General features: G+C 33.5%; 1 protein-coding gene across 1 annotated transcript in view; it reads left to right on the forward strand.

The window, feature by feature from the left end:
- LOC133171934 (huntingtin-interacting protein 1-like) overlaps nucleotides 1–27,887 on the forward strand; it is a 126,990-nt gene that overhangs the window by 64,296 nt on the left and 34,807 nt on the right. The window contains exons 15-24 of the mRNA XM_061306727.1: nucleotides 7,507–7,585; nucleotides 12,008–12,096; nucleotides 13,584–13,652; nucleotides 14,327–14,464; nucleotides 19,274–19,516; nucleotides 19,750–19,912; nucleotides 21,212–21,301; nucleotides 21,416–21,502; nucleotides 22,086–22,193; nucleotides 22,703–22,768. Coding sequence (XP_061162711.1) covers nucleotides 7,507–7,585; nucleotides 12,008–12,096; nucleotides 13,584–13,652; nucleotides 14,327–14,464; nucleotides 19,274–19,516; nucleotides 19,750–19,912; nucleotides 21,212–21,301; nucleotides 21,416–21,502; nucleotides 22,086–22,193; nucleotides 22,703–22,768 — 1,132 coding nt within the window. The remainder of the gene's footprint in view (nucleotides 1–7,506; nucleotides 7,586–12,007; nucleotides 12,097–13,583; nucleotides 13,653–14,326; nucleotides 14,465–19,273; nucleotides 19,517–19,749; nucleotides 19,913–21,211; nucleotides 21,302–21,415; nucleotides 21,503–22,085; nucleotides 22,194–22,702; nucleotides 22,769–27,887) is intronic.

Genomic DNA, 27,887 nt, shown 5'->3' on the forward strand with positions numbered 1-27,887 from the left:
TGGGGCCACAAATTTCACAATTTTAAATGAGGCATCCTTGATCATCATAACCATGCACCTAGTTTATCTGCTTTATATGCAGAGGAGAGAAGATTTTTAAAGAATTAATGCATTTTCGCTATACAATCATTAGAACCCCACTCTAACTCCAGAACCCCTGACCCTGGGGCCATGAATTTCACAATTTTGGTAGAGGGTTCAATGCTTATAACAATCATGCCAACAGTTTGACTGCTTGTTGTCCAGGAGTAAAGAAGAAGATTTTTAAACATTGCATTCATTTTGATGGTTTTAGCCCCACCCCTGAGGCCTAGGGGGCAAGGACCATGAAATTCACAATTTTTGTTCCCCTTCTCTCATAGATGTTCTATTTGAAAATTGGTTGAAATCGATTCAGCTGTTCCAGAGAAGAAGCTGAAAATGTACAAATGTTAACGGACGAGGCACGTTGCACAACAGCAGACAAAAATGGATAGCAATAGGTGACCTTAAAATGGATTTTAAGATATTTTCCATTGATTTGAATTAATTAAGTTTAATTTAATTATAATACAGAAAATAATAAAACAAATGTATCTTATCATTCTGCTATGGCAGCATAATATGTGCTATGGGTTGTTTCACTCAAATCAATATATTTATACCCCTGCAAATGAAGTTTAGGGGGGAATTTTAGAATCAGCATGTTCATCTGTCTGTCCATCTTTCTGTCTAGGCCATTGTCTGTCTAGCTGTAGACATTATTTTGTCTGGACATGTTCTTGGAGCTACTGCATGGATTTGTCTGGTTTGTACACTCATTATTTACCATAATGGTATAAAAAATGTGCACCTGATATTTTGGTCATAATTGGATAATTTCCTACATTTTACAGGTGTTTTTATTTCATTTTTTGAGACTTAGTCATTTTGGGTTTATGTATATTTGAGACATGTATCTTGTTCATATGGCAAGGAATTTATATATAGGTAAAGAATGATTACACTTAGTGTGCGAAACGTGGCCCCCGGTAAATTGCACAAAATTAAAGTATAGAAAATAGCCAAATGAGATTAATAATGCAATTCTTCTAAGTCTAAATCACAACTTTGCATAATTATAAGAATTAAAAGTCAGTAAAATTAAAGAATGAAGCAGTGTTTTGTATGAGGAGTCACTGAAATTCACGAATCTCCATTGATATTCAAAGCTATTCCAATTTTTAAAGCCGTAATACATGGTGAGCACATTGTTGCCCAAATTTCTCGAAAGGACAGAATTGTATAATTGTTGGAATCCAACATATTCAAGGGAGAATTTTAGGCAAGCCTGCAAACTTTTTAAAAAAAGGTACAAAACACTGGCTGTTTTCTTCACTATATATACATGGGTATTTACATATCATTAACCTCATTGTGACCTAGCTGTGTAATATTCAAATTTATCATGTGATTTGTAGACTCAGGTAACTTTGTGAATTCAAAAAAAAATCAATAATCATGTGGCTTTATAGCTCCGATTAGCATTTCGTCCAAAGCGACTGACTCAGATTGTTACATTTTCAATTGATCAACATTGAATTATTTGTTTCTGCCAAGTATTGTGTCCGCTGCCAGACGTTGCTAAAAATTCATTATTTTTATGTAATGTAATATTTTTGAATATTTCCGAACTGGTACTTTTCTGTAATTTTGCTTATTTTTCTCTGTCATTTTGTTTATTTTTCTCTGTTTTTTTTGCTTATTTTTTTCTTTTTCCCCCTCTTTTACCTTGACCTTGATGTTGGGAGAGGGCTAAAATAGGCTGAGTCTCCTGCTAAATCCCATTCATAAATTATTCTTTAAATTAAAACACACATCTATATTCAAAAGAGTTCAGAGTATACTTTTCAAAGGAGGTTTTTCAGTGTGTATATAAAGGTCATCCCTTGGTAAAACTAATGATGATAGTGGCATCCAGTGGATATATTGTTTAGATACTAGGTTCATATTAGGTAGACAGAAAAAATAATGATTCAGCCATGCTTAACAAATATTTGACAGATGAGGCTAATGGAATTTTTAATTGGGCAAAATGTAATGATATTTTAGTTTTAGATCTTGGATTTAGGGACTGGTTTAGGGACTTATAGAGTTTCAAAGACATTGTCCACATCTTAGCAATAGCATCTGCATTTCTACAAATGTTCTTGACTGTAAAAGTGTTACTGCAAAGGGTAGAAGTACGTATTATTGTTTTACTAACAGCATGACAGTTTGCTTGATCTACTGGGTGTTTGGTTTCGATGGAATCAATACTAATTTGCATATGAAATACAGAACCCAGCAATTCTGGAAAATAAGAGATTTCAAGGGGCCAAACCTGAAAACAGACTTTTCCCTGTAACTTTTTTGTTTCTCTATCAATTTTTAAAACGTTTTCAGTTTTGTGTTCAGCATTAAGAGTGCTATGTAAAAAATATGGTCTGTGTGGTCACTTTTGACCCCCGTAGGAGTTTCAGAGGAGTGAAATAATGTAATTTGTATTTGTTATAATAAATATATAGTAAAAGTTATCTCCCTTTGCATGGAGGTTGGTACGCATATGTACTCTATAGATTTCAATTTTTGGTACACATACGAAAAGCACTTCAGGTTTTATCAGTCTTTGAAAATTGTCTATGGGAGTTTTTATGTCAAATTTGAAATCATGCATTTCACTTTTTTTCTAAAAGTAAACAAGATATTCTTGTGAAATTCAGAGTATAGAATGACTGTGACATTGTTCCAACCTGATTTGGTTTTGAAAGTAAAATTCAGGAAAATAAGGGATTTCAAGGGTCCAAACCTGAAAACAGACTTTTCCCTGTAACTTTTTTATTTTTCTACCAAGATTTTAAACTGTTTTTGGTTTTTGGTTCAGCATAAAGAGTACAATAAAAAAATTATGGCCCTTATAAGGGTCACTTTTTGACCCCTTATTGGAATTTTAGAGGACTTAACAAAATTTATATTTGTTAAAATAAATATAAAGTAAGAGTTATCTCCCTTTGCATGGCTGTTGGCTTGATTATGTACTCTATAGGTTTCAATTATGATACACATACAAAATGTACTTCTGGTTTTATGAGTCTTTTTAAAATTGTATGGGAATTTATATGTTAAATATGAAATCACACATTTCACATTTTCTCTAAAAGTAATCAAGATACTCTTGTGAAATTCAGAGTTTAGAATGATTGTGACATTGTTCCGATCTGATTAAGTTTTGAAAGTAAAATTCAGGAAAATAAGGGATTTCAAGAGTCCAAACCTGAAAACAGACTTTTCTCTGCAACTTTTTTTATTTCTTACCCATTTTTAAACAGTTTTTGGTTTTGGATTCAGCATTAAAAGTTCATTTTAAGAATTATAGTCTGTTGGTCACTCTTTGACCCCTTATAGGAGTTTAATAGGAGTTTAAAAGGACTTAATAATAGTACTTTTTATAATTTTAAAAATAATGAAGTAAGAGTTATCTCCCTTCACACAGCTGTTAAAAGGCAGAAATATTCATTTGGTTTCAGTTTTGGTACACATTTGAAAAGAATTTCTGAATCTAAGAGTTTTTTAATTTATTCCTCTTGTAAGAGTTGTCACTGTTTGAACTCTCTGATATTTTAAGTGTCAAAAAGTCCACCATTTTGTTGAACGACAAAAAGGTCTAGTTCTATTTATTGTAAAATGTTGCACAGTTTTAAGTCCAGCTGCTACTTTTCTCTTCCTTCCTTTTTTAATATGTACAAACCAGTAGAGCTATGGTCTTGCAAGAGACCTCTGGGGTTTTTTTCTTCAAATTAAGAAAAACAGATTTCTTATTGCCATTGAAAAAACCAGATGTCTGTAGTATTTTGATCCAAAGAGAATAGTGCAATTGTCCATAGTGACAAAATGCTATAATTCATTGAAAATCCTCATTTCTGCTCATGGGTATTTATCAGACAAACTAACTGCATGGTTATAAAAAGAAAAGGTGTTTCTTAACCTTTATAAAATTCATGTCCCTGGGTCAGAAGTTGTAGTGTTAGGGTAATTAATGATGAGCAAGGATGCTTCTTCCAAGATTGTGAAATTCATGGCCCCTGGGTCTGGTGTCAAAGTGGGGTCTATTGATCAGTGCTTGTAAAGGTAAGGAATGTGTTCTGAAAGTCTTATTTTGAAGATTGTATCAAAATCTTCAGTATACTGAAACTCATGTTTAGATGCACATACCATAAGGAGGAAAAAGTGAAGCAGTATACTTTATCTTAAGGCAGACATGAATTATTTTTCTCCATAAAATCACATTTTTGGTGTTCTGAAACATTTAATTTCCTGAAACCTAATACTTTCAAGAATTGCACAAGTCATGCAAAAACCAAATTTTTGTCAATTTTCATTTTTTGTGTCACCGTGTTGCTTTTGTCATTCAAAGACTGAGATAGACGAAAGGTAAATTGAATTATATTGGATTAACTATTTGAAACTGTTCTTTATGCTCTAGCACTATTTTTTAGTTTGCATTGACACATACAGGCAAGTAAATAAATTTACTAAATGAGCTTTAGCTGAATACTAGGCTAACTATTTTGTTGATCCCTGATCATCCTTTTTCTCTTGCTTTTGATCTTTATGAGCAACATAGCTTCAACTATCAGTGTATATAAACTAAATATATATATCTTTATCCCTTGTTTACCCCTTTATCCCGTGGATATGACTCATTGGATATTTTTTTCATAACCCACAGTTAAGTGCAGTTGTGACGTCACAATGGTTTTTGCGTTAGCGTGATGAAGTAAAATTGAGTGGAGTCCTATATAAAACAGTGTAAAACATTAGTTGTGAAGTATTAAACATGGGATAAAAAGAATCTCCCATGATTTGTAGTTGGATATGACTTTTATCCAACTCGTTGTGTGTTTTTATCCCCTCGCCAAGGCTCGGGGATAAAAAAACACACAACTCGTTGGATAAAAATCATATCCAACTACAAATCATGGGAGATCCTATATATATTATATACTAATATTAAAATTTATTATGACCCTCTGTTCTAAATTTCATTCCAAAAAAATTCATAAACATTTCCAACATTGATTTTAATTAGGCCTAATATCAAAACACTTAAAATACCCTGGTAAAAAAAAAAAATTAAGATAGAGCATGGCGTACTTTCTCGGAAATGAATCTTATGTCATACCATGAAATGAAGATACTTTGGCACAGAGAAAAGAAAGAGCAATTATTTATTATCACAGCGTAAATTTAAGAGTATGAGGTATGTATAAAGATAATATTTGGTGTGTTATCTGATAAGTTCAAATAAAAATATAATAAATAAATTAAAGAGTTGTTTTTAAGTCAGAATATCACCTTGTTTCCATGTTGGTAAAACAATAATGAGTCCATCAGCAAGTGGTCTCTTAAATTTTTATACCCGTACTATTCAAGGAAAGTTCAGGCATATTGATATTATCCTGGTCCATCTGTCTGTCTATCTTCTTCCTTAACATGTATTCCTGAGACTAGCCCACTCCAGACCTCTCCTCTTTTGCAAAATGAAATGTCGTATACATGAGAAGTACATACTCGGGGGCTTACAACATTGGAACAATGACCGACAATGCTGAGAAGTGTTAGATACCTGTCTGTGGGCCTGGGTCACTGTAGAGCTTACATTTTAAATATAAGCAAACTCATCTTTTGGATTTTGATTGGTGATACAGTAACTGTGAACATATGCAGAAAGATTCTGAAATTTCCATTTTTAACCTGGGGGCCAAATTGGGGTAAAAGGGTTTTTTTTCTGCAAAAATCTGCATCCCTGTATACATTTTTTGCAGTAGCCCATTCATATTTCTGTAATATATGATTAGTGTCCTGTAGATGTGCAATAAGATTTTGAAATTTTATTTTCACTCTGGGGGTAATTCTGGGTTAAAAAAAATGTTTTTCTATAAAAACCTGGTTTCCGGAACTCTTACATTTTTAGCTCACCTGAGCTGAAACCTCAAATCATCTTTTGCATGATGAATGGTGGTGTTGTCTAGATCCAGTATATGGAGTAAGGTTTCAAAATTTTGATTTTCACCATGGGAGGACCAAAAGTGAGTCAAAATGACATTTTTTTTTTTTAAAAACAAGAAACTGATTCCTGAACTTGACTAACCTTTTTCACAGCAGCCCAAACATATTTTAGAATAAGTCTAGGAGTTTTCTGTAGATGTGCATTAAGGTCTTAGAATTATTGTGGCTTCTTCCCTTGTTATCCAAATATGAAGGTGAGTACATTTAGAGGCAAACATTTGTGTGGGTATTACTGTCTTATAATAGCATCTAGTTCTTTATGTAATAAAAAATATACAGTACTAATGATATTTCTGGTTAAATTTTGCAGTTTTTTTTTTTTTTTTTATATTTTATACAAAAAAACCATACAAATATTCTAAATTAACATGTTAAAAAGTGCAAATGTTTCAGGTCAAATATAATAATTTACTAATATGAAAAGTATTGACAAAAGAAGGTACAGATGATGTTTGTATATGGAGGTTTTATGAAATGCTACATGAAAGTATAAAATTTGAACTAACATCATCTTTGTTAGCCAATGATTTCTGATAGCTACTCTTCTCACAAATTCTTGGCTTCTGGTCTTTCAAATGTCTGGATATTTTTTCTCAGAAAGTGATTAGAGTTTATTGATATCATTTGACCAATTAGCGATTATTTGTAAAAGCAATAGATTCTCCATTTGGGATATATCTTGACTCTTTAGTCATGGGAATGAAAAACATAATTAAACAATAATCTGTAAGATAACGTCATTCTATAAATAGCTATTGTGTCATCAAACTTTAAGCTGATGGGACCCAATGTGGAATCTTTACTGCAAATATAGATTTGCACCTTAAATAACAAGAAAACATTGTTTGATACCTGCTTGAAAAATGTTTTATAAATACATTAATTTTTAAATTATACACCTTTTATTTCTATCAGTGACACAATCTGTGTGTATGTGGTAAGATCACACGACAGACTTCTGATAGGCCAAGGGTTTATGGGTAGAGTAGGGAATCAGAAACCCTTGGCTAGCAAAGGTGAACTTACATTCATGGCTTATGGCTAAAGAAGAACTTCCATTTTGGATAATATTCTTTGAAAGTTATCTCTCTTGTCAGAGGTCATTAGACATTACATGGCATTCTAAGATCCTTTAAAGGCTTGCATTATACTCTACTTAGGTGAGCATTAAGGCCCTTGGGCCTGTTGTTTTTTGTTGTTCCTTAAATAAAATGAAAGTTGTGGCAAAATTCTTCTAAAATGTTATTCCTGATATAAGTTTATCATAAACAAACTTTAAAGCATCAGGATGTATAATTTTGTAAATGTTAAACTTTTTTTTAAAATGTATCTTGAGTACAGATGCAATTTTTCTCATCCACTACAATAAGAACAAACCAGTAAAGTTATGGTTTAATAAAAGTCACTTTATTTTGACAGTCTTTTTTCATTTATCTATAGGAAAATGAAAGCACTAGGATAAAGCTTGAAGAAGCTACAGTGAATACCGGTGCCATAGCTAAACTTGCTGAGGCTGAAAGTAAGATACCAAGAATACCCAGAATATAAACTTTATATTGTAAAATGGTTTTTTGGGTTTTTTGTATTTCATAATTTTTGCAAAAATATACCAAACACTGTTATCTCTGATTATCAGTCCTGTTTTGCCATTGTCCCAGTGGTTTAATAGAATTATCAAATAAATGTAAAATATATACAGTACACAACCAGTGACAATTTTATGCAGGTTTTTTTTTTGCTATCTAAATGCTTGCAAAGAAAGCAAAAATTGGATCATCATGAAATAACATTATACAGAATATATGCTTTTGGGAAAGAAACATGTATGTGTACATAACTTGGCGTATTCAAAATTTAGTGCATTCACTGGGTATGGAGTTTTTGGCGTAATCATAAATTAGCGCTCCACATGTCCATGCTGTGTATTGTATAAATAAATGATTTATTAGTGGTATTCATAAATATTTTGTTCAAATCCGATGTCAACTTCCTGTTAATTCGTGCGTCTGTCCGTACCATACATAACAAATTTTGGTTGCAGTTTTCTCTGCAACTACTCAGCGCAAATGCTTGAAAATTTAGCACAATCTTTGTTTAGGCATGCCATATGGTCAGATTTTTTTTTGTTCGAATCCAATGTCAACGTCCTGTTTATCCGTGCGACTGTCCGTACCAAATTTCCGTCGCATATTTCTCAGCAACTACTCAGTGTAGATGCTTGAAATTTTAGCAAAATCTTTGTTTAGGCATGCCAAATGGTGGGATTTATTTTTATATGAATTCAATGTCAACATGAGAGGGTAACCGTATATTCACATCAGAGCGGGGGTGTTACTAGTGAGCATTCACTCACAGACTTCTTGTTTTTATTGATAAAGAAATTATTAAATCTTGAAGCTAGTTTTTGTAACTTTGGGATTTTCATTCTACATCATTTAGAATGTTCACAGTGTGACACACAGTATATTACCCCTGGCTACTGATATCTACACACTTTTAAATTTAGATTCTTATTATAAAGAAACCCTGATTGCTGCATGTTTACACAACATGCACAATATGGCATGACTATCTCATCAATTTTACAGACAGGAGAGATTGATTCGATAATAATTATGCTCCATTGCACATCACACTGTGAAGTGATGACAGACTGTAAAGGGTGGTTAGAAAAGTTTGCAGACAAATTTCTTGTGAACTTTAAAAAATGACATATGTCAGATTAAATTCTTGTCTTTCATTTATGATATGTAAAAAATCAAATCCATTTACTAAAATTAAAAAAAATATACATAGATTTTTTAGCACGGTTGTAGGATTCATGGTGTTAGCAATCACTTGACATTTTTTGATGTTAGGTGACATGACAACCTGATTCCAGCTTTTTTCACAGTTCTTAATATCTTTCAGATCTAGACTTTCTTGTCTTTTTTTATACTTAAAAATTGCATAATTTTAGAAAGACATGCTACTTATTTCTAAAATATGTCTTTTGTGGCAAATTAGTTACATGTATTAGTGAGATCTGAAAAATCACTGCCTATGCAGTTTAGTGATCAGGTATGGAAACAGTGTAAAATCCAAATAGGTGTATTAAAGTCCTTGCAATAGTGGGATATTGGGGTATTGCAGGAGTTGATCATCAAACTTTCTAACAAAGCTACTACCACTGGGCACCTGTTGGAGATACATGTAGGTAATCCCAAACAGCATGTAAAAACAATATAGTCTATTTCAGGCATTTTCCTGTCTGCAGACATGATTTTTAAATAGCTCGTTGCTCCAAGACCTTTAATGACATTGCCATTCTTGACTTTGTTTTTATGTATTTCATAAAGGCTAGTTATTGCTCTTAATATCCTATGCTAATAAAAATATCACGAGAATGAAATTTTCGCGAGCAGACCATCTTGCGTATTTATGCGAAATTAAAGTTCTCGCGAATAAAAAATTATTTACAGTATATAACAGATAAATTAAGTACATGATTTTGATGAGCAAGATGCCACTTTCAAAATTGTGAAATTTGAGGCCCAGGGTAAGGCGGTGTTGTGGGTAAAGCTGTACTGATTGCCTAGTGAAAATGCATTATTTTTTTGAAAATCTTTTTCTTGGCTCTTTGGTATTAAACAAACAAACAGTTATGATGAGCAAGGATGCCTCCTTCAACTTTTTAATTTAATGGCCCCTGGGTTAGGGGATCTGGTGTTAGGGCAGAAATCTTTTAATAGACCAGATTGTGAAAATGCACAAGTTCCTTAATTTATTTTTTCTTTGCTTCTAGGTATTTAGCAGACAAAATAATTGCATCTTTATAATAAACAAGTACAAGGATGGGGCTCTGTTGAATATTATAGACAAAATGCATTATATCTTTGAAAATCTCTGCTCCTGGGTGTTAAGCAAACTTGTCTAATCTAAACACCACTGGTTCCAAAGAAATTGGCCGGATTAGACAACATTCCAGATAAAATGACATTTTAAACAATTGAATTTATTGAAAAGAGCTTAAAGTTTACACCATATTAGACAAGATTTTGGTATACACAACATCTGGATTAGACAAGTTTTACTTTACTTGCATAGGAATAATGAGCAAGGGTGCTAGAGCAGGTTTCTATTGATTACTATAAAATCATTTTAATTTCTAGGGGTCAATGTTTATGGGCAAAAAAATGTTACAGGTTATTGGGGTTCGTAATTTCATGGGTATTTCATAAGTAAAGAATGCAATGTACCAATTTGTTGGCAAAATTTTGAGTCATGGGAATGTAAATTTGTGGGATAGGGTGGCCCACAAAATCCACAAAAATTGGTCCCCCAGGAACATTAATGATTTCACAGTATAACATGAAAATGCATTATTTAATTCTCTGGTTATTTAGCAGAAAGATTATGTGCAAAGTTATGAAGACCAACGGTACTTTTTCATAAACTTACACATTTTATGGCCCCTGGGTCAGAGATTCCTGTGTAAGGAAGGGGATGTGTTGAATGTATAGTAAAAATGCATTTTTTTTTGTTGAAAATCTTCTCCTCTGCTCCTGGGCATATAGGAATCAATCAGAGTACAAATACGAGGGGTTATCAAAAAGTTCGTGGACTGATGCGATAAAATTAATACTATGTAGTTGTTGATTACAAAATTTGTAGGGAACATAAAACAACAAAAGTTTAAGAAGTGTTGAAAATTTCAGCTTGATATGTTGATAATTTGCCAAATTATCATTAAATAAAAAGAGCATGATATGATCACCCGGCGCTGTCGCCGTTTATTGTCATGACGTCCGACAACGTCGTTATTTCTCCATGCCCGCTCCCTCTGCCTCAATACACTTATTTTGATGAGATTCTCTAGAGTAAAGTAAAGACCTAAACCCGTCTTGTTTATATGACTTTACAATGTTATGAACATCTGATTTCAATGCATTAATATTGTAAATATTAAATCTATACATAGGGAAAAATCCTCGCTTGATTTTGCCAGCATAATTTTTTTTGTCGGAGCTCAATGTCAACCAATGATCAACGTCACTTTTCGACGTGACTGACTTTGGACACCTTGACTACAAATCGACATTAACCGTGTGTCTCTTTTCTTGCTGAATCTGTCTTGGTATTTAAAGACAAGTACTCTGGATGTATTTTATTTCTCTGTAGCCTGTTTAAACATTTTCTAGGTCTATGTCAGGTTTTCCAGGGGCTGAAACTTTATAGAATGTTGTAAAATGACACCCTACCCCCTTTCGACGTCATTTTTAACCCCTTTATTGTCTGGACATTCCCTATAAAATTTACGATAAAATTTCATAGAATATACAGAATCAGGTAAAAATTACAACTTTTACGGAAAAATTATGTCATATCACATGAGTGAATTAATGGGATTTTCGGATGACAAATACTCATATTAGAAGAGTTTTTCTCAGTTACACTCAGGTAGAAAATACGTCATGTTCGAGGTTGAGCCTCCTTGACATACCATTGCTTACAAAAACATTTACAATACACTCAAAAATAAAACTTATGATTTATAGTTTATTTTACGGACAGAAAAGAATATGCTTATTTAATGTTTAAAAATTCATTGATGTATCTCAAGCGGTTTTAATTTTATGACGCCAGTCCATGAACTTTTTGATAACCCCTCGTATGTAATACATATATGGGTAATTTTACTAAATTTGTGAAATTTTGGACCACATACTTGATCAAGTGTTCTGGTGCTCTGTGTTCTGTAGGGAAAATTGGGGCCCCAAATAGCAGTGAGGGAACTGTTTGGGGAACATCTGTAATGGTTCCTGTTACAATTAGCACTACATGTAGATAGTTACTTTTTTTTGGTTTCAACATGTTAAGATGTTACTATGGCAAAAAGTGTTATTAAGACATTTATTTCAAAAGAAATTATTGCTAAAATTTGTTTTACAAATAATTACAGAGCTTGCAAAAGCAAATGATGAAAAATTCAAGAAAATGAAGGAGATATACAATAAGCTGAGAGAAGAACATGTAGCCCTTATCAGAAAGGTAAACATCTTGTAGTTTTGTTCACAATTTGTCAGATGTTATTGAATATTGGGCTTTAGATGGAACTATTATGATATGGCATATTTTCTGTCTATCTTTAAGTTGTTCAAAATATGTTTGAGCTGTGCTGTTCTCTGTATACAGTTTTTTAAATCAACTAATTTTAAATGATACATTTTTACCCCACCTGAGCTGAAGATTGAAGTGAATTTTGCTGATTATGGGGCAGGGACTTCAATGGAAGATCACAGTTTAAAATATTTAGGAAAAATCTTTTTAAAAAATCTTGATAAGAACAGCAAAGTCATGATTAATCATACTTATATGGAAATATCCTCAGGTAGTGAAGATTCAGTTTTGTTTAAATCATAACTCCCAGAGTTAGGAGGGGCCATAATTAAGGAATAACTGTCTTATTTTTTGGATTCATGATGTGATCAATCGAGTGGCTTGCATGATAATTTGCATAAACGCCTTCGGCTTTTATGCATAAAATTATCACGCAAGCCAATCGATTGATCATCGTCATGAATCCAAAAAATCTGACAGTTATTCCTTATATTTACATGCTCCTGATTCTGCAAATTCCCGTGCTAATAGCCCTGCTTCTGTTTCTATTTGTCCCGCCCCGCACGTGATTTTTTTTAACTGCGCCTATTGATGAACCAGTAGATTTATGTAGAAATAAAGTATTTTTACAATTTGTAATTTTATCTCAGACAAAGACATTGGAAATGTAAATATTGAGTGATCAAAGTTTAACAAAAGAATATATAGGGAAAATCTTTAAAAATCTTCTCAAGAACAGCAAAACCATGATTAGTAATATTAATATGGAAGCATCTCCAGGTAATGAAGACTCAAGTTTGTTCAGATGTGATTGTTGGGAATAGGGAAGGGTAATCCAAGTTTTACATTGGAATACATAGAAAAAACTAAAAATTTCATCTCAGTAAGACTATCAGGTAGTGTAGATTCAAGTTTCTTCAAATCATGACCCCGTGGGCAGGGAGGGGCCAAAATAGGCCATCAAAGTATTACATGTATATAGGAAAGCATACAAAATATCCTTAATCTTTTCAAGAATAGCAAAGCCATGATAAGTCATATTTTTATGGAAGCATCCCCAGGTTGTGTAGATTCAAGTTTGCAAATCATGTGGGTAGGGTGGGTAAAATTAGTACTGTAGATTCCTAAATATACATGAGGAATTAATTAATGCGTAATTACGCGAGGAGCACCACTCGCGAAATAAAATTACACGCTTTTATTTTTATGGTGTTGAAATCAATGTTAAATCTCATTGTAAACCGTCCATTCACGAATTATTGTTCTCGCGATTTGGTGTCTAAGAGCCCTCTCGTGATATTAAGTACTTGCGTAAAATAAGGAATTTACAGTATCACTTTGATGTTTGGACATTTCCCCATTTCAAGATAATTTAAAACTATTAAACATTTTAAATAAGAACAACACTGATGTTTCAGAATGCTGACACAACTAAGAAGCTAGAGGTAGAGAAAAGGTTGGTCCAAGAAAAAGAGCAATCAATTCAGGTAAAAATAAGTTATGTTTTACAAGATTCAAATCATTTCCAAAAAGTTGGTAACTGATACACATATTTATAATTAAAAAGATTTAAAGTATTTTTGTTAAAGTTTTGAAAATAGAGAGTCATGAAAAATGCATTTTACATAAAAATCTGTTACAGTATGTGACTTACATTACATGTAGCATGTGAGAAACACTGGAGATTTTCCAACTGCAATGATTGATGCATAGTTAATCCTATTTTTACCTGTTTGATTTGTTTGCCGTTGAAGTGTACAATTCTATCCCTTTATCAAGTGAAAATTTATTTTGTTTTCTATCATTAAGTTTTTCTTATTTTTTTTTTTTGTAACCCAAAAGAATATGTGTTTTGAAAAGTCATCAGATATAAAACTATTGTATATACTCAAACAGTAAAACATGCCCATAGCGAAAATGCTTATAATGAATTCATTCTTACAGGAAAGTGATTTTCATCCCATTTGGCTTCTAATTATATTGTGAACTTAACGGATATTACAAATAGTGTTTATAACAAAGCAAATTCGTCCATCCCTGGCACTTTGTTATAAGCATGATTTACTTTAACCTGATATACATGTATATCTTGATCATCTCAGCTAAACTAACTACCTTTATCTAAAATGTCCTCCACTTAATTTGCATGTTCTTGCATTAGGAGTCCAAATCTCAGATGGAGCGACTTGAGAATGAAAGGAAGATCATTCAAGATAGTCTTCAGCAAAGTGCTGATGAGGTCACCTCACAGCTTGCTGAGGCAACTTCTCAAAACACTGAGCTGCTGAACAAACAGGAAGTAAGTAATATAGCTCACTGAGACATTGAGTGCTGAACAAACAGCAGGTAAGTAATATAACTCACAGAGACATTGAGCTGCTGAAAAAACAGAAGGTAAGTAATATAAATCACTGAGACACTGAGCTGTTGAACAAACAGCAGGTAAGTAATATAACTCACTGAGACATTGAGTGCTGAACAAACAGCAGGTATGTAATATAACTCACTGAGACATTGAGCTGCTGAACAAACAGCAGATAAGTAATATAACTCACTGAGACACTGAGCTGCTGAACAAACAGCAGGTAAGTAATATAACTCACTGAGACACTGAGCTGTTGAACAAACAGGAGATAAGTAATATAACTCACTGAGACACTGAGCTGCTGAACAAACAGGAGATAAGTAATATAACTCACTGAGACACTGAGCTGTTGAACAAACAGGAGATAAGTAATATAACTCACTGAGACATTGAGCTGCTGAACAAACAGCAGGTAAGTAATATAACTCACTGAGACATTGAGCTGCTGAACAAACAGCAGGTATATAATATAACTCACTGAGACACTGAGTGCTGAACAAACAGCAGGTTAGTAATTTAACTCACTGAGACATTGAGTGCTGAAAAAACAGCAGGTATGTAATATAACTCACTGAGACATTGAGCCGCTGAACAAACAGCAGGTATGTAATATAACTCACTGAGACACTGAGTGCTGAACAAACAGCAGGTTAGTAATTTAACTCACTGAGACATTGAGTGCTGAACAAACAGCAGGTATGTAATATAACTCACTGAGACATTGAGCTGCTGAACAAACAGCAGGTAAGTAATATAACTCACTGAGACACTGAGCTGCTGAACAAACCACAGGTAAGTAATATAACTCACTGAGACACTGAGTTGTTGAACAAACAGCAGGTAAGTAATATAACTCACTGAGACACTGAGCTGCTGAACAAACAGGAGATAAGTAATATAACTCACTAAGACATTGAGCTACTGAACAAACAGCAGGTAAGTAATATAACTCACTCAGACATTGAGCTGCTGAACAAACCGGAGGTAAGTAATCAGTGATTTTTTTTTTGGTCAAAATGCCACCGATATTCAGCTGTTTCCCCTCACAAAAATTAGCCATTTTTTCCCAGTTATTAGTATATTTTTCCCAATTTCAAACATACGGAAATTATGTTTTAATTTTGAACAAAAGTCGCTATAAATTTGCTGACAGAGTAAATACGTTTTTATTCTTCAAATCCATGCATATGCAGCCGATTTTTTTAATGAATGTGTAAAACAATGCAGATATCCATATAAGCAGATGGGTAGCTTATAAAATTCTCAGTGAATTGGTAAATAGTTCCCAGATACAAGTCATGTTGCGTGTTGTTGACATAATGATTTTGGTTTGACCGCCATTATTACATAGAGGGTCAGGCTAATAACAGGAAATGGACAACACGTAGGGTTTCACTAAAATCAGGAAAAAACAAACAGTAAAGACTGGAAACTTGATTATCAATAGAAGACAGTGTACTAGATTATGAGTCTAAATGCTGGTTATCTTTTTTTTAAATGAAATTAGACAAAGCAATTCCAAGAAAATAGAAGCTACAAGATGTGACTAATATAAGCCATGTTCACATTCAATAAAATATTGATGTTAATTTTTTAAATTTATTTTATGAATTTATATCAAAATCAAAGTTAAAATCAAGCAAAATCTGTTGTTGTTACTTAGTTTGATTATTTTATGTATTTTTTAGCATTCTAATTTACTATAAATAATTTTTCCCAATTTGAGGAAAATGTTGCTAATTTTTCCCAATTCAAAAGGAGGGGGTGGTGGTTTAAAAAACAAAAAAAATCACTGGTAATATAACTCGCTGAGACACTGAGTGCTGAACAAACAGCATGTTTGTAATATTTTATACCTCATAGCTCACTGTCACAAATCCCCTAAACACAGAGCTGCTGCCATGCTAAAATGATTTTAAAAAAGCATTAAATGCCAGTTTTATTTTGCCATAGACTTTATTCTCACACATATCATATGAACAATAAAGATTGAAATTTACTCAGACTAAGTATGGGAACTGAGTAGTTCATGGGGTTAAGGTGTTCACCTATAGAACAGAGGATTGTGAGTTAAAGTGTGGCTTGTGGGGATATTTTTAGCTCATCTGAGCCAAAGGCCCAAGTGAGCTTTTCTGATCAAAATTTGTCCCTTGTCTGTCGTTGGTGTTGTCAACGTTGTCGTCGACCCTCAGGGGAAGGGTGGGGCCACAGTGGGTGATCAAAGTTTTACCTAGGAATACATACAGAGAATCTTTAAAAATCTTCTCAAGAATAGCAAAGCCATGATTGGTCATATTTATATGAAAGCATCCTCAGGTAGTGTAGATTAAATTTTTTTTTTCAAATCATGGTCCAAGGGGGTAGGGTGGGGCCACAATGGATGATCAAAGTCTTGCATAGGAATAAAAAGGAAAAATCTTTAAAAATCTTTTTCTCAAGAACAGCAAAGCCATGATTGGTCATAAAAAAATAAAAGCATCCTCAGGTAAAGATTCAAAATTGTTCAATCATGACCCCCCAGGAGTATAGAGGGGTCATAACAGGGGATCATACCGTATAACGGGTATTTTCTGCGGTTGGAAATTTTTTTGATTTGAACCCTAAAAGGTAGCAAATTATTTTCTGTGTTTTCAATTTCTGCGGTTGCACTATACTGCAAAAATTTATTTACGGGGTATGTTCATGCACTAAAATTAATGAATTATCAGAACGCTTCATTAAGACATATTGATCAAAGGTGCATGAGAACTGGTATTAAGCTATTAAGCTTATTTAAACTACTATCTTTTAGTTAGTTTTTGTAAAAATATTTCGAGCACCAATTGAAATGAATTAATGCAGTGTCAGTCCACCCAAACAACAATACAAATCTTTATTCTAACTGACGTTTTATGCGATCTATTAAAATATTTAAATATATAGATAATGATAATAAATGCATCCAAGCCATATTCTGAAATACATTTCTAGTTAACTGCCATCAAAATTAATTTGGTGTTTATGTTTTAAGCTAAAACAAACAGTTGCATAATCTAGTACCCTAATGTCGACAGTTAAAAATCACAGGTGTCATGTGCATTGAGGGGTAACTAATCCTGTCAGTTGTATGCATTAGGTGAAATTCATGAGACAATCGAGCCACATTGTGTATACAAGCAGTAATTGTCTCAATATAAAACACAAAATTGAAAAAAAAAGTGTTTAAAAAAGAAAAGCTACCATGTGTTGTTTGCAGCTATCGGAGTTTGGACTAATAATTGTGAAATAGGTACAAGAAAAGATGTTTTTGTATCAACTTATTTAATTGATATTATTTACAGGAAGGTTTTGATTCAATATGTTTTGGACAAATCCTGACATCTAAAATCTTCGAATTTCGATGACACGTGTATTTTCTTACAAGGATTTGGCCACTCATGAGTCTGCGGACACATCGATTTTAAAAATCCTTGCATTCCAAATAATTTTGCTGCATCAAGTACGCAGGTTCTTGCATTAATGAGATCCTTGTCAGACATATGTACACCTTATAATTGCATGTACAAAATATCTGAATGAATATTGAAAAAATATTTTGCGATTGTAATTTTTGCGGATTTATCCTATCCGCAAAATTCCGCAAAAATTGGACAACGGCAGAAAATACCAGTTATACAGTAGTTATGCAAAGGAATATAAAGGATATATCAATAAAAATTACTTAAGAACAGCAAAGCCTTTATTAGTCATATTAATTCAAAAGCATCCTTAGGTGGTGTAGATTCAATTGCAAGTTTCTTCGAATCATACCCCTACCCCCAACCACATTGGAACCACTTTAATATTTAAACTTTTCAATACTGAACTGTTTTCTGCTTTTTCCTAGCAAAAGTGCTCAAGTGAGCAATGTGGCCCTTGTTTTAAAATTATATAATGGCTTCACAACTACATGTAAATCTGGCATTTAGAATTGGCAAGATAGAAGCCACCATTAAACGCTTTAAATACACTATCTTTGTCACGTTTAGGGAGACTTAAAGGAGATGAACATGGCTTACTGATAACTTAATGATGGTGTATATACTACCTGAAAGATAGTTTAAAGGATGTTTAATGGTGATTTTAAAATGATGTTTAATCATACATTAAGCACCTATAAGCTGTGTTTAAGCCAAGCTTAAAAGAAACTCATCTTGCAAAATATACACACAAGGAAGGTAAGAGTGCATTGTACAGCATGCTATTTGCCTGTTGTGGTATACTCTGAGAAAAGAAACAATTATGAATAACAGAAATGTAAGTATGGCATGGATATAATTATGAAGCATCATGCAACCAACAACAGAGACTCAAATTTAATAAAACGGTGTGTACTATTTGACAGAGCCCACCAAATGTAGCTTGTGACCAACTGCACATTTTGGTAAGTTTTGTAATCAGAGATATTTTCACATCCATTTTAATATTCAATTTTACAAACATTTCCTGGTGTATTGTATTTGATTCTTGGTTGACTTTAGGAATCACTATCTAGTTTATTAGGTATTCCAGGGACATTAACTACTGTTGGAAACATGGGAAAATTATCCCCTATTATTACCCCATGTTCCTAACTGTTGTTAATGTCCCTCCCATATCCAACAAAGAGAAAACAATTGGAAATGTAGATATTGGAATATGATCAGTGATGACATAGTTTTAATGCTGTAATTGTAACTACTTTTCATGTTCATATTAATAACTAAGTCTTATTCCTAAACACAGCATTTGGAAAACCAAGTGAAGACCTTAGGAGACACAAAAGCTAACCTGATGTCACAGCTACAGAGCACTGAGGAGGAGTGTGAGAGTCTCCAGTGTAGGCTGGAGGCCCTAGAGAAAGAAAAACACCAGTCTGAAGATGCCCTTCAGCTTGAGATAAGAAATGTGCATGGGCAACTGGCATCTCTGAAAGATGAGATGACAACAACTGAGATTAAGAGGAAGAACGAGATTGATAGCTTAAAGGTTTGATTAACAGTTCTTACTGATCAGAAGTATTGGCACATAAGAGAAGAAAATTTGATACACTTTTGGCAAAAATGATTTTAGCATTTAGAGGTACATTTATTATAAAAAAAACTAACATAATAATTTAGTAAGATTTATAAGATGAAAGTATAAAGTAGAGCAACAAGGATAATTCTAAAAAACAACTGTAAAAAAAGTGCCTAAGACTGATGCTCAGAAATTATCCTCAGAACCAGCTAGAGAATACATTATCAGAGAAGACAAAAATGGAGGCCCAGCTTAAGGAATGTATTGAAGATCTGCAGCATCGTCTCAATCAGCTGGATACTGACAAGCAGAGCAGTGAAAAGAGGCTCCAAGATAATCTCAGTCAGCTCCACAAAGACCTTATTGGTGAGCCTCTGCCATCTGATAACTTATTAAGATTACTCATTATGTTGTAAAGATTGATCATTGTCTTCCCAAAACAAAGTTTGGGAACATATTGCTTTTACTGATGCTTCTACAGTGAAACCTGTCTTATCCAACCTGCTACGGGAAATAAAATCAATGTCAGATTAGACAGTGATTACTTAGTGTTGAACACTTCTGAACATTTATATGATAGTGTCATATGAATTTTTATTTTAAAAAAAAAAATCATTTTTCATTAGGTTTAGAGTATACATGTATTTAATTGTCAGTGTTTGCATAGTTGTATGTTTTTATGTTGTATAAAATGTAACTTCGACTGACTTACATTTCTTTGAGAAACAGGTTTGTGATAGCATTAGTAAAGTCTGTAGTAATATCGTCTGAAGTCTGACAATGATTTTTTTAAGTGGACATGGAACTGCCGATGGCTTTGAGATGTTGCAATTAAATTTTTAGGATTTTTCTTACTGATAGTAGATTTTAAAGTAAACCTTCTCTAAAAAGAGTTATGATTGTTTTTTCTACACTACATTTCTCTGTAGAAATGTAGTGTAGAAATTCTCTTTGATTTTTCTTCAGTGATTTTTTCAATATAGGCTGTGTTATTAATTAGGTCAAGCAACTTTTCATACAAACAGGACATAACTCTAAAACTTAATGATTTTTATAATAATGGATTTTAATCAAATAGAAGTATTATTTCAAAATAATCGGCAAACTTAAATCGACATTTTTTGGCTCCAGGCAAATCTTTTATGTACACAGCCTTGCTTAATTCAGTGCATATTAACCCCTAAATGAAATATTTCTTATTCTATAGACAAGAATAGCTGCATAGAATATGTAGTTGCACAACACATAAGTTTTTAGTGGGGAGTAAGGTGCTTGATTAAACATTCACTGGTCCCTGCAATATATCTGTTTGTAAGGATAAATCATTTTGATGTACTAGGCACACAGGTTATACAATTTAAGTGAATTTTTCTATCCAGTCAAATGATGTGTTACAACCAGAATTAAAATATATTAAACTTAAAATTGATGTGTTTGTCCCTTGAATTTTATCTATTATGAGTAGCCTGTTTGCTTCACACTACATAGTCATTTTCTCTAAAAAAAAAAAAAAATAATAAATAAGTAGGTCCTTCAGGCTAGATCTTGTTATATTACAAGTAGGCTTTTCCTACGGTCCCGAGAAGCACAATTTTCTTTTGTTATTCTGAAATTCTCTAAATTAAATGTGGGATTATTGCCTTTCTTTTTTTCCCCTAAATGCAGCTGGTGCAGTGAAAGAAGGAAGAAAATTCATTGGTGATGCCATGCAACAGGTGGAAAACCCAACACATATTCCTGTCAGATGCACTGCAGGTAAAAAGAGAGAAAAAAAGTTCTTCAATGAAAATTAAGAAAAGTTCTGTTCTTAATTTATTCTTATCATGAAACATTAAGAGATATAAGTATATGAATGATTTGTACTTTCAGAATTTTTGTTGCTAAGAGCTGAACCTGTTCTCTCTTCCCTTGAGAATCTCAAAACAGCCCAAAATGTATACACTCAAAACCAAACAGGTATTTTTTTCTGTCTTATTTCCACACAGTGAAAACTGCATGTGTAGACAAGGAGAAATATGTCATTACACTTTTGAAAATTTTCTTCTTACTTGTGGACATTTAGCAGGCAAACTGTTAAATTGCACAGCTCTGGACTATTTCCATGTATTAAAGTCACAAAATTATAAAATATAACCCATTCACAATAACTCTTGTACTGCACATTTGCAGGGCAAATTAATACAGTTTACCAAAGTTGGTTAAATGATGTTTATCATACATATTGCAATTACGTCATATTGCAGCAAAATATATCAATTTGCCCTGCAAAAGAACAGTACCTGTACCACAGTTATCATGAAGCAGTGTATTTGTGAAATGTTTGTTCCCGAAGTTCAGTCCCAAGGGTAGGGCATAATTAATTGATGGTGAACAATAAGTTCTCACCAAATTATAAAGTTCGTCCCACGTGTATAGCATTCCAGTCTAGGTGGAACTGAGTTACTAGTAATTATTTTAAGAGAAATACTTAATACTCAGGTTATTTATCATCAAGCCACTTTAGCATCGCAAGTCATCATTATGTTTATTTATTTTACAGATCTAGAGGCTCTCTTGACAACCATCTCGAACTTTAGCCATAACATGAGTGACTGTGTAATAAATGGAATTGCCACGTCACACTCAGCTCAGCTGGAGGCTGCAGAAGGTATACTGGAGATTTATCAATAGAATGAAAATAAATAAGCAACAAGGCAAACTACTGTATGATTTTTTTTCTATGAACAGTAGGAGAATTGGTGTAATGAACTTGGGAATAAATTATGGGGTCAAAATAGGAAAAAATGGAAATAAAGTATATTGTGATTATATGAAAATAATATTTGGGACTAAAGCTTTGGTATATAAAAAGGTATTTAACATTAGTTTCATAAAGGTGAAGGAAAATATGCATTGAAAATCAAATCAAATAAGGACTGAAAGATAGCCTATAAATCAGTACACAAATAAAATCGGTGTTTTTTTATCTGAAAAAAAAAAAAAATGAGGAAGCTTGAAAAATTACATACTAAACAAATATACGTAATGAGAGTAAGATAGTTGAGCAATTATTTTTCTGATGCAAGAGAATTTTGCTTCTGAACTTTAGAATTTGTTGCAATGTTAACATTATAACTGAAATGGATTTTTTCAGTTGTTTTTTTCCAATAATTGTAGAGTTGGTGTCTGCATGCTTGTCAGCTGGAGAGAGTGGCTTAGAGGTTCTGAATTCTGTATCAAAAGGTGTGTATCTTTATGCCAAAAGATTGATTTTGTTCTCAAACTTTAACCTATCTAATAACAATGAAAGAGAATTTTTATTTGTTTATACACAAACAAAACAGGTTTAACAGTTCAGTTGGTTTAATATCTAACATTTCAGTAATACATATAAAACACTTGAACACAAAGGAAAATGTATACCATATTGTACATCACAAAAACTCATATTTTGGTGCTCTGGGGGCTACTCATTACTTTCTCTACCTTTCATTCCTAGTCCTAAAAGCGATCACTAATTATTGTCACTCTGAGCTGATTCTTAAAGCACACAAGCCAGAACCCTGCCTTGGGCTGATCCCTAAAGGCATGTACCGGTACCAACCACAACTCCTGGCTGATTTCAGGAGTGCATAATGCCTGGGGCACAATGCCTAGGGCTGATCCTTAAGGCTTGAATCAACCAACACTCCCTGCTGATCCAGGAGTGCATGATGCCTGGGGCTGATCCCAGCAGGCCACGAAACCAGATAAACCTCTGGGCTGATCCCAAGAGGATGCTCGACAAGATGCAATGCCTAGGGCTGATCCTTTAAGGCTTGAACCAACAAACACTCCGGGCTGGTCCCAGGAGGGCACGATGCCTGGGGCTGATCCCAGCAAACCATGAAACAAGACAGACCTCTGGGCTGATCCCAAGAGGATGTTCGACAAGATACAATGCCTAGGGCTGATCCTTAAGGCTTGAATCAACCAACACTCCCTGCTGATCCAGGAGTGCATGATGCCTGGGGCTGATCCCAGCAGGCCATGAAACAAGACAGACCTCTGGGCTGATCCCAAGAGGATGTTCGACAAGATACAATGCCTAGGGCTGATCCCTAAAGGCTTGAACCAACCAACACTCCGGGCTGACCCCAGGAGTGCATAAAGCCTTGAGCTGATTCCAGCAGGCCACAAAACAAGGCAAAAAGTCGAGAGTTAATACTATGGGCTAATCCCATTTGTTGCATACAATAAGACATACTAAATATTCCAATATATATACAACCTAAATATCTAGACAAAAATAATCTTCCTCACACAAAATAAAATATAAGTAATGTGGGGGCAAAATTCCCTAGGAATGAACGCCAAAGGAACAAAGTAGTGAGAGAAGCCCCAAAGAGTGTGAATAATATAGTAGTTTGAACATTTGTGACAAATTATCAAAATTTGGATGATCAAAGTTTTACATAGGAGTTTACAGGAAAATTCTTTAAAAATCTTCTTCTCAAGAACAGCAAAGCCATGATTGGTCATATTCATATGGAAACATCTTCAAGTAGTGTAGATTCAAGTTTGTTCAAAGCATGACCCCAGGGGGTAGGGTTGGGCTTCAATAGACTATCAAAGTTTTACATAGAATATATAGGAAAAATCTTTAAAAATCTTCTTCTCAAGAACAGCAAAGCCAGAATTGGTCATATTTATATGGAAACATCCTCAGATAGTGTAGATTCAAGTTTGTTTAAATCATGACCCCCAGGAGATAGTTGGTCAAAGAAATAGTTAGTGTAGATTCAATTTTGTTCAAATCAGCCCCCCCCCCCTTTTTTAGGGCAGGTCAGAACCACTTATACATTTAAACTTTTCAATACTGAACTGATTTTTGCTTTTTTCCTAGCTACAGGGCTCAGGTGAGCTACCTGCAGTAGGTGTTAAAATTTAAATTGTCACATATTTCTAGCTCACCTGAGCTGAACGCTCAAGTGAGCTTTTATGATCACATTTTGTCTGGCATCCATCTGTCTGTCCATCTGTAAATTTTTCACATTTTCGACTTCTTCTCAAGAATCTTAGGCCAATTTCAACCAAACTTGCCACAAAGCATCCTTGGTGAAGGGGATTCAAGTTTTTTAAAGGACTTATGGCATGTTTCAAAATTATTTGAAATTAAAAGTGTAAAACGTTCATTATGACCACAGTTTATAAATTTTGTGTTTTTACTGCGGATAAACCATGGTAATTAATCAATTATTGAATCAAAGGAAAACCCCTGATTTAAAAATCTAAGTCAATAAGATAGTGATCACGTGACCCTGTGACGTCAAAGGCGACAATGGCTGATCAGCTCTTCACGTTAATCTGACGAAAATATACGCGATACAGCCTGAATTTTCTGCGTTGTGGACGACCAAATTGCTTATTTTATTGATATGAAATTGAATATCCAACCTTATATGTTAGAGTTGTCAGCAAGAAAAAATCTGTTAACATTGTAAAAATAGTAGCGAGGAAGACGCAGCAAAGACGAAGAAACTCGCCATCAGAATACAATTTGATTTTTCATCTTATCACATGTATTTACATATTTGATTCACAAATTTAACATTATATAACCGTTGTTCTGCGTTTCTAACATAATATTAATTTATGCAAGTCTTCATATGTTTTTTAAAGGATGGCGATCTTGAAAAATAATTTCCCGATCACGAAATATTGCCATAATCAAAGCTACAGATTCTAAATGTTTAGAATAAAAAAAAACAAAAATATCTCATAAGCCTCATACCTTAGAACTAGTTAATGTTTATATAATAATTGAAAAGCACGTTAGGAATTAATTTTTTCACCATTTTTCATAATTAAGCTGCATTTGTCGTTGATAACTCCGTAAATAGTGTGTATATTCTTATCTCTCTATCACTGAATCATTGCCTATGATGTCAGAGCAGTATTTCGCCGAAATTCGACTGAAATATGCATATTGCCGTTTTTGAATTTCAACTCCCAATATCTCTTAAAATATGTTTTCAACAACGTTTATTGGATTCATTATTTTAGGAAACAAGGTTGTAGATAATATTTGTCATAAAATTACGATTTTTGAAAAATCATGTGATAAGTCCTTTAAAATGAAGGGCCACACCATCTTTCAAGGGGAGATAATTAAGAATCTGTGAAAATTTGGTGTCATCTTTTAAAAATCTTCTTCTCAAGAACCATTGAGCTAGAGTTAAATTTGTTCAAATCATGACCCCAGGGGAAGGGTGGGGCCGCAATAGGGGATCAAAATTTTACATGGGAATGTATAGGAAAAACTTTTTAAAAATCTTCTTCTCAAGAACAACAAATCCATGATTAGTCATGTTGCTTTGGAAGCATCCTCAGGTACATGTAGTTTGGATTCAAGTTTGTTTAAATCATGACCCCGGGTTTAGGGTGGGGCCACAGTTGGGGATCAAAGTTATACAATGGAATATATAGGAAAAATCTTTAAAAATCTTCTTCTCAAGAACAACAAAGTCACCATTAGTCAATTTGATATGGAAGCATCCTCAGGTAGTGTAGATTCAAAATTGTTTAAATCATGACCCCTGGGTTTAGGGTGGGGCCACAGTGAGGGATCAAAGTTTTACATAGGAATATATAGGAAAAATCTTTAAAAATCTTCTTCTCAAGAACAACAAAGTCACCGTTAGTCAATTTGATATGGAAGCATCCTCAGGTAGTGTAGATTTAAGAAATAAACAACAATGTTAAAAAATTCTCTGGGAAATGAAGTTGGTTGGTCACGTGATCAAATCCCGAAAGGCTTCTCAGATGATTTGATCACGTACCAACCAAGTTCATTTCCCAGTGAACTTTTTAACATCTTTGTTTATTACTTTTATTTACATTTGAGACGAACATTCTGAAAAGAACTGCATTTATTACATGAACGGCCCGTCGTATTGCTATGTTGTGACGCGCAATGACCAAGAAGCTGTTTGGTCTTGAGAGTTTGCCTCGCTCCAACATTTGAATACTTACATTGATGTTCATCAGTCCAGTTCAGGAAATATCTGTTCATAATGAAAAATCCATATTTGCTACTGAGAATAATCTTACTATTATTGTATGAGTTCTTAAAATATGAAGTCAAAAGCGGTGGTATCGTCTCCAGTTTACATAACTTCAAAGGAATTTCGGGTTAAAGAGGTAAGCGTGTTTTTAGGCTAATTAAAAGCATTCTTCACACCGAAGAAAGAACTAATGATCATTTGTTGAATGAAGAAAAACATATATGATTCAATAATTTTATCTTTTTCATCGCTTTAACGGCTTAGAAGTTCCGAAACCAGTGTCACCGTGACAGAAATATGTAGACAAGATATCATCTCGCTGTGTGATTCAGTCACACCATGACCTCTGACCCCCTAATAAGTTCATACAGAATTGAACATATTTTCTCTTCAATAGGTTCATCTAAGAAAAATATTTGCAAATGTAAATAATCAAAATTGTTTAAATCATGACCCCTGGGGTAGGGTGGGGCCACAATGGGGGATCAAAGTTTTGCATAGGAATACATAGGTAAAATCTTTAAAAATCTTCCTCTCAGGAACAAGAAAGCCACAATTAGACATACTAATATGGAAGCATCCTCATGTAGTAAAGATTCAAGTTTGTTCAAATCATGACTCCTGGGTTTAGAGTGGGGCCACAATGGGGGATAAAAGTTTTACATAGGAATATATGTATAGGAAATATCTTTAAAAATCTTCTTCTCAAGAGCAATAATGCAATTAGTCATAATAATGATATTAAATCATCCTCAGGTAGTGTAGATTCAAGTTTGTTCAAATCATGACACCTGGGGGTAGGGTTGGGCCACAATGGGGGATAAAAGGTTTGGCCACAATGGGTGATAAAAGTTTTACATAGAAATATATAGGAGCAATCTTTAAAAATTTTCTTCTCATTGACAAGAACAACAAAGCCACAGTTATTCATATTGATATGGAAGCATCCTCAGGTAGAGAAGATTTAAGTTTGTTTAAATCATAACCCCTTGGGGTAGGATGGCGCTTCAATCGGGGATCAAAGTTTTACATAGGAATATATTGGAAAAATCTTCAAAAATCTTCTTATTAAGAACAACAAACCCACAATAAATATATTTAGATGAATAATCATCAGTAGTGTAGATTCAAGTTTGTTCAAATCATGACCCCTGGGGATAGGGTGGGGACACAGTGGGGGATAAAAAATTTACAAAGGAATATATAGGAAAAATCTGTAAAAATCTTTTCAAGAATAAGAAAGCCATGATTAGTCATATTGATATGGAAGCATCCCCAAGTATATTAAAGTATATTTATATATATTATAATACAGT

This window comes from Saccostrea echinata, unplaced genomic scaffold, assembly GCF_033153115.1.
Source record: "Saccostrea echinata isolate AGI-Se365-2 ecotype Australia unplaced genomic scaffold, CSIRO_AGI_Sech_v1 ptg000054l, whole genome shotgun sequence".
In the NCBI taxonomy this organism is placed as follows: Eukaryota; Metazoa; Mollusca; class Bivalvia; order Ostreida; family Ostreidae; genus Saccostrea; species Saccostrea echinata.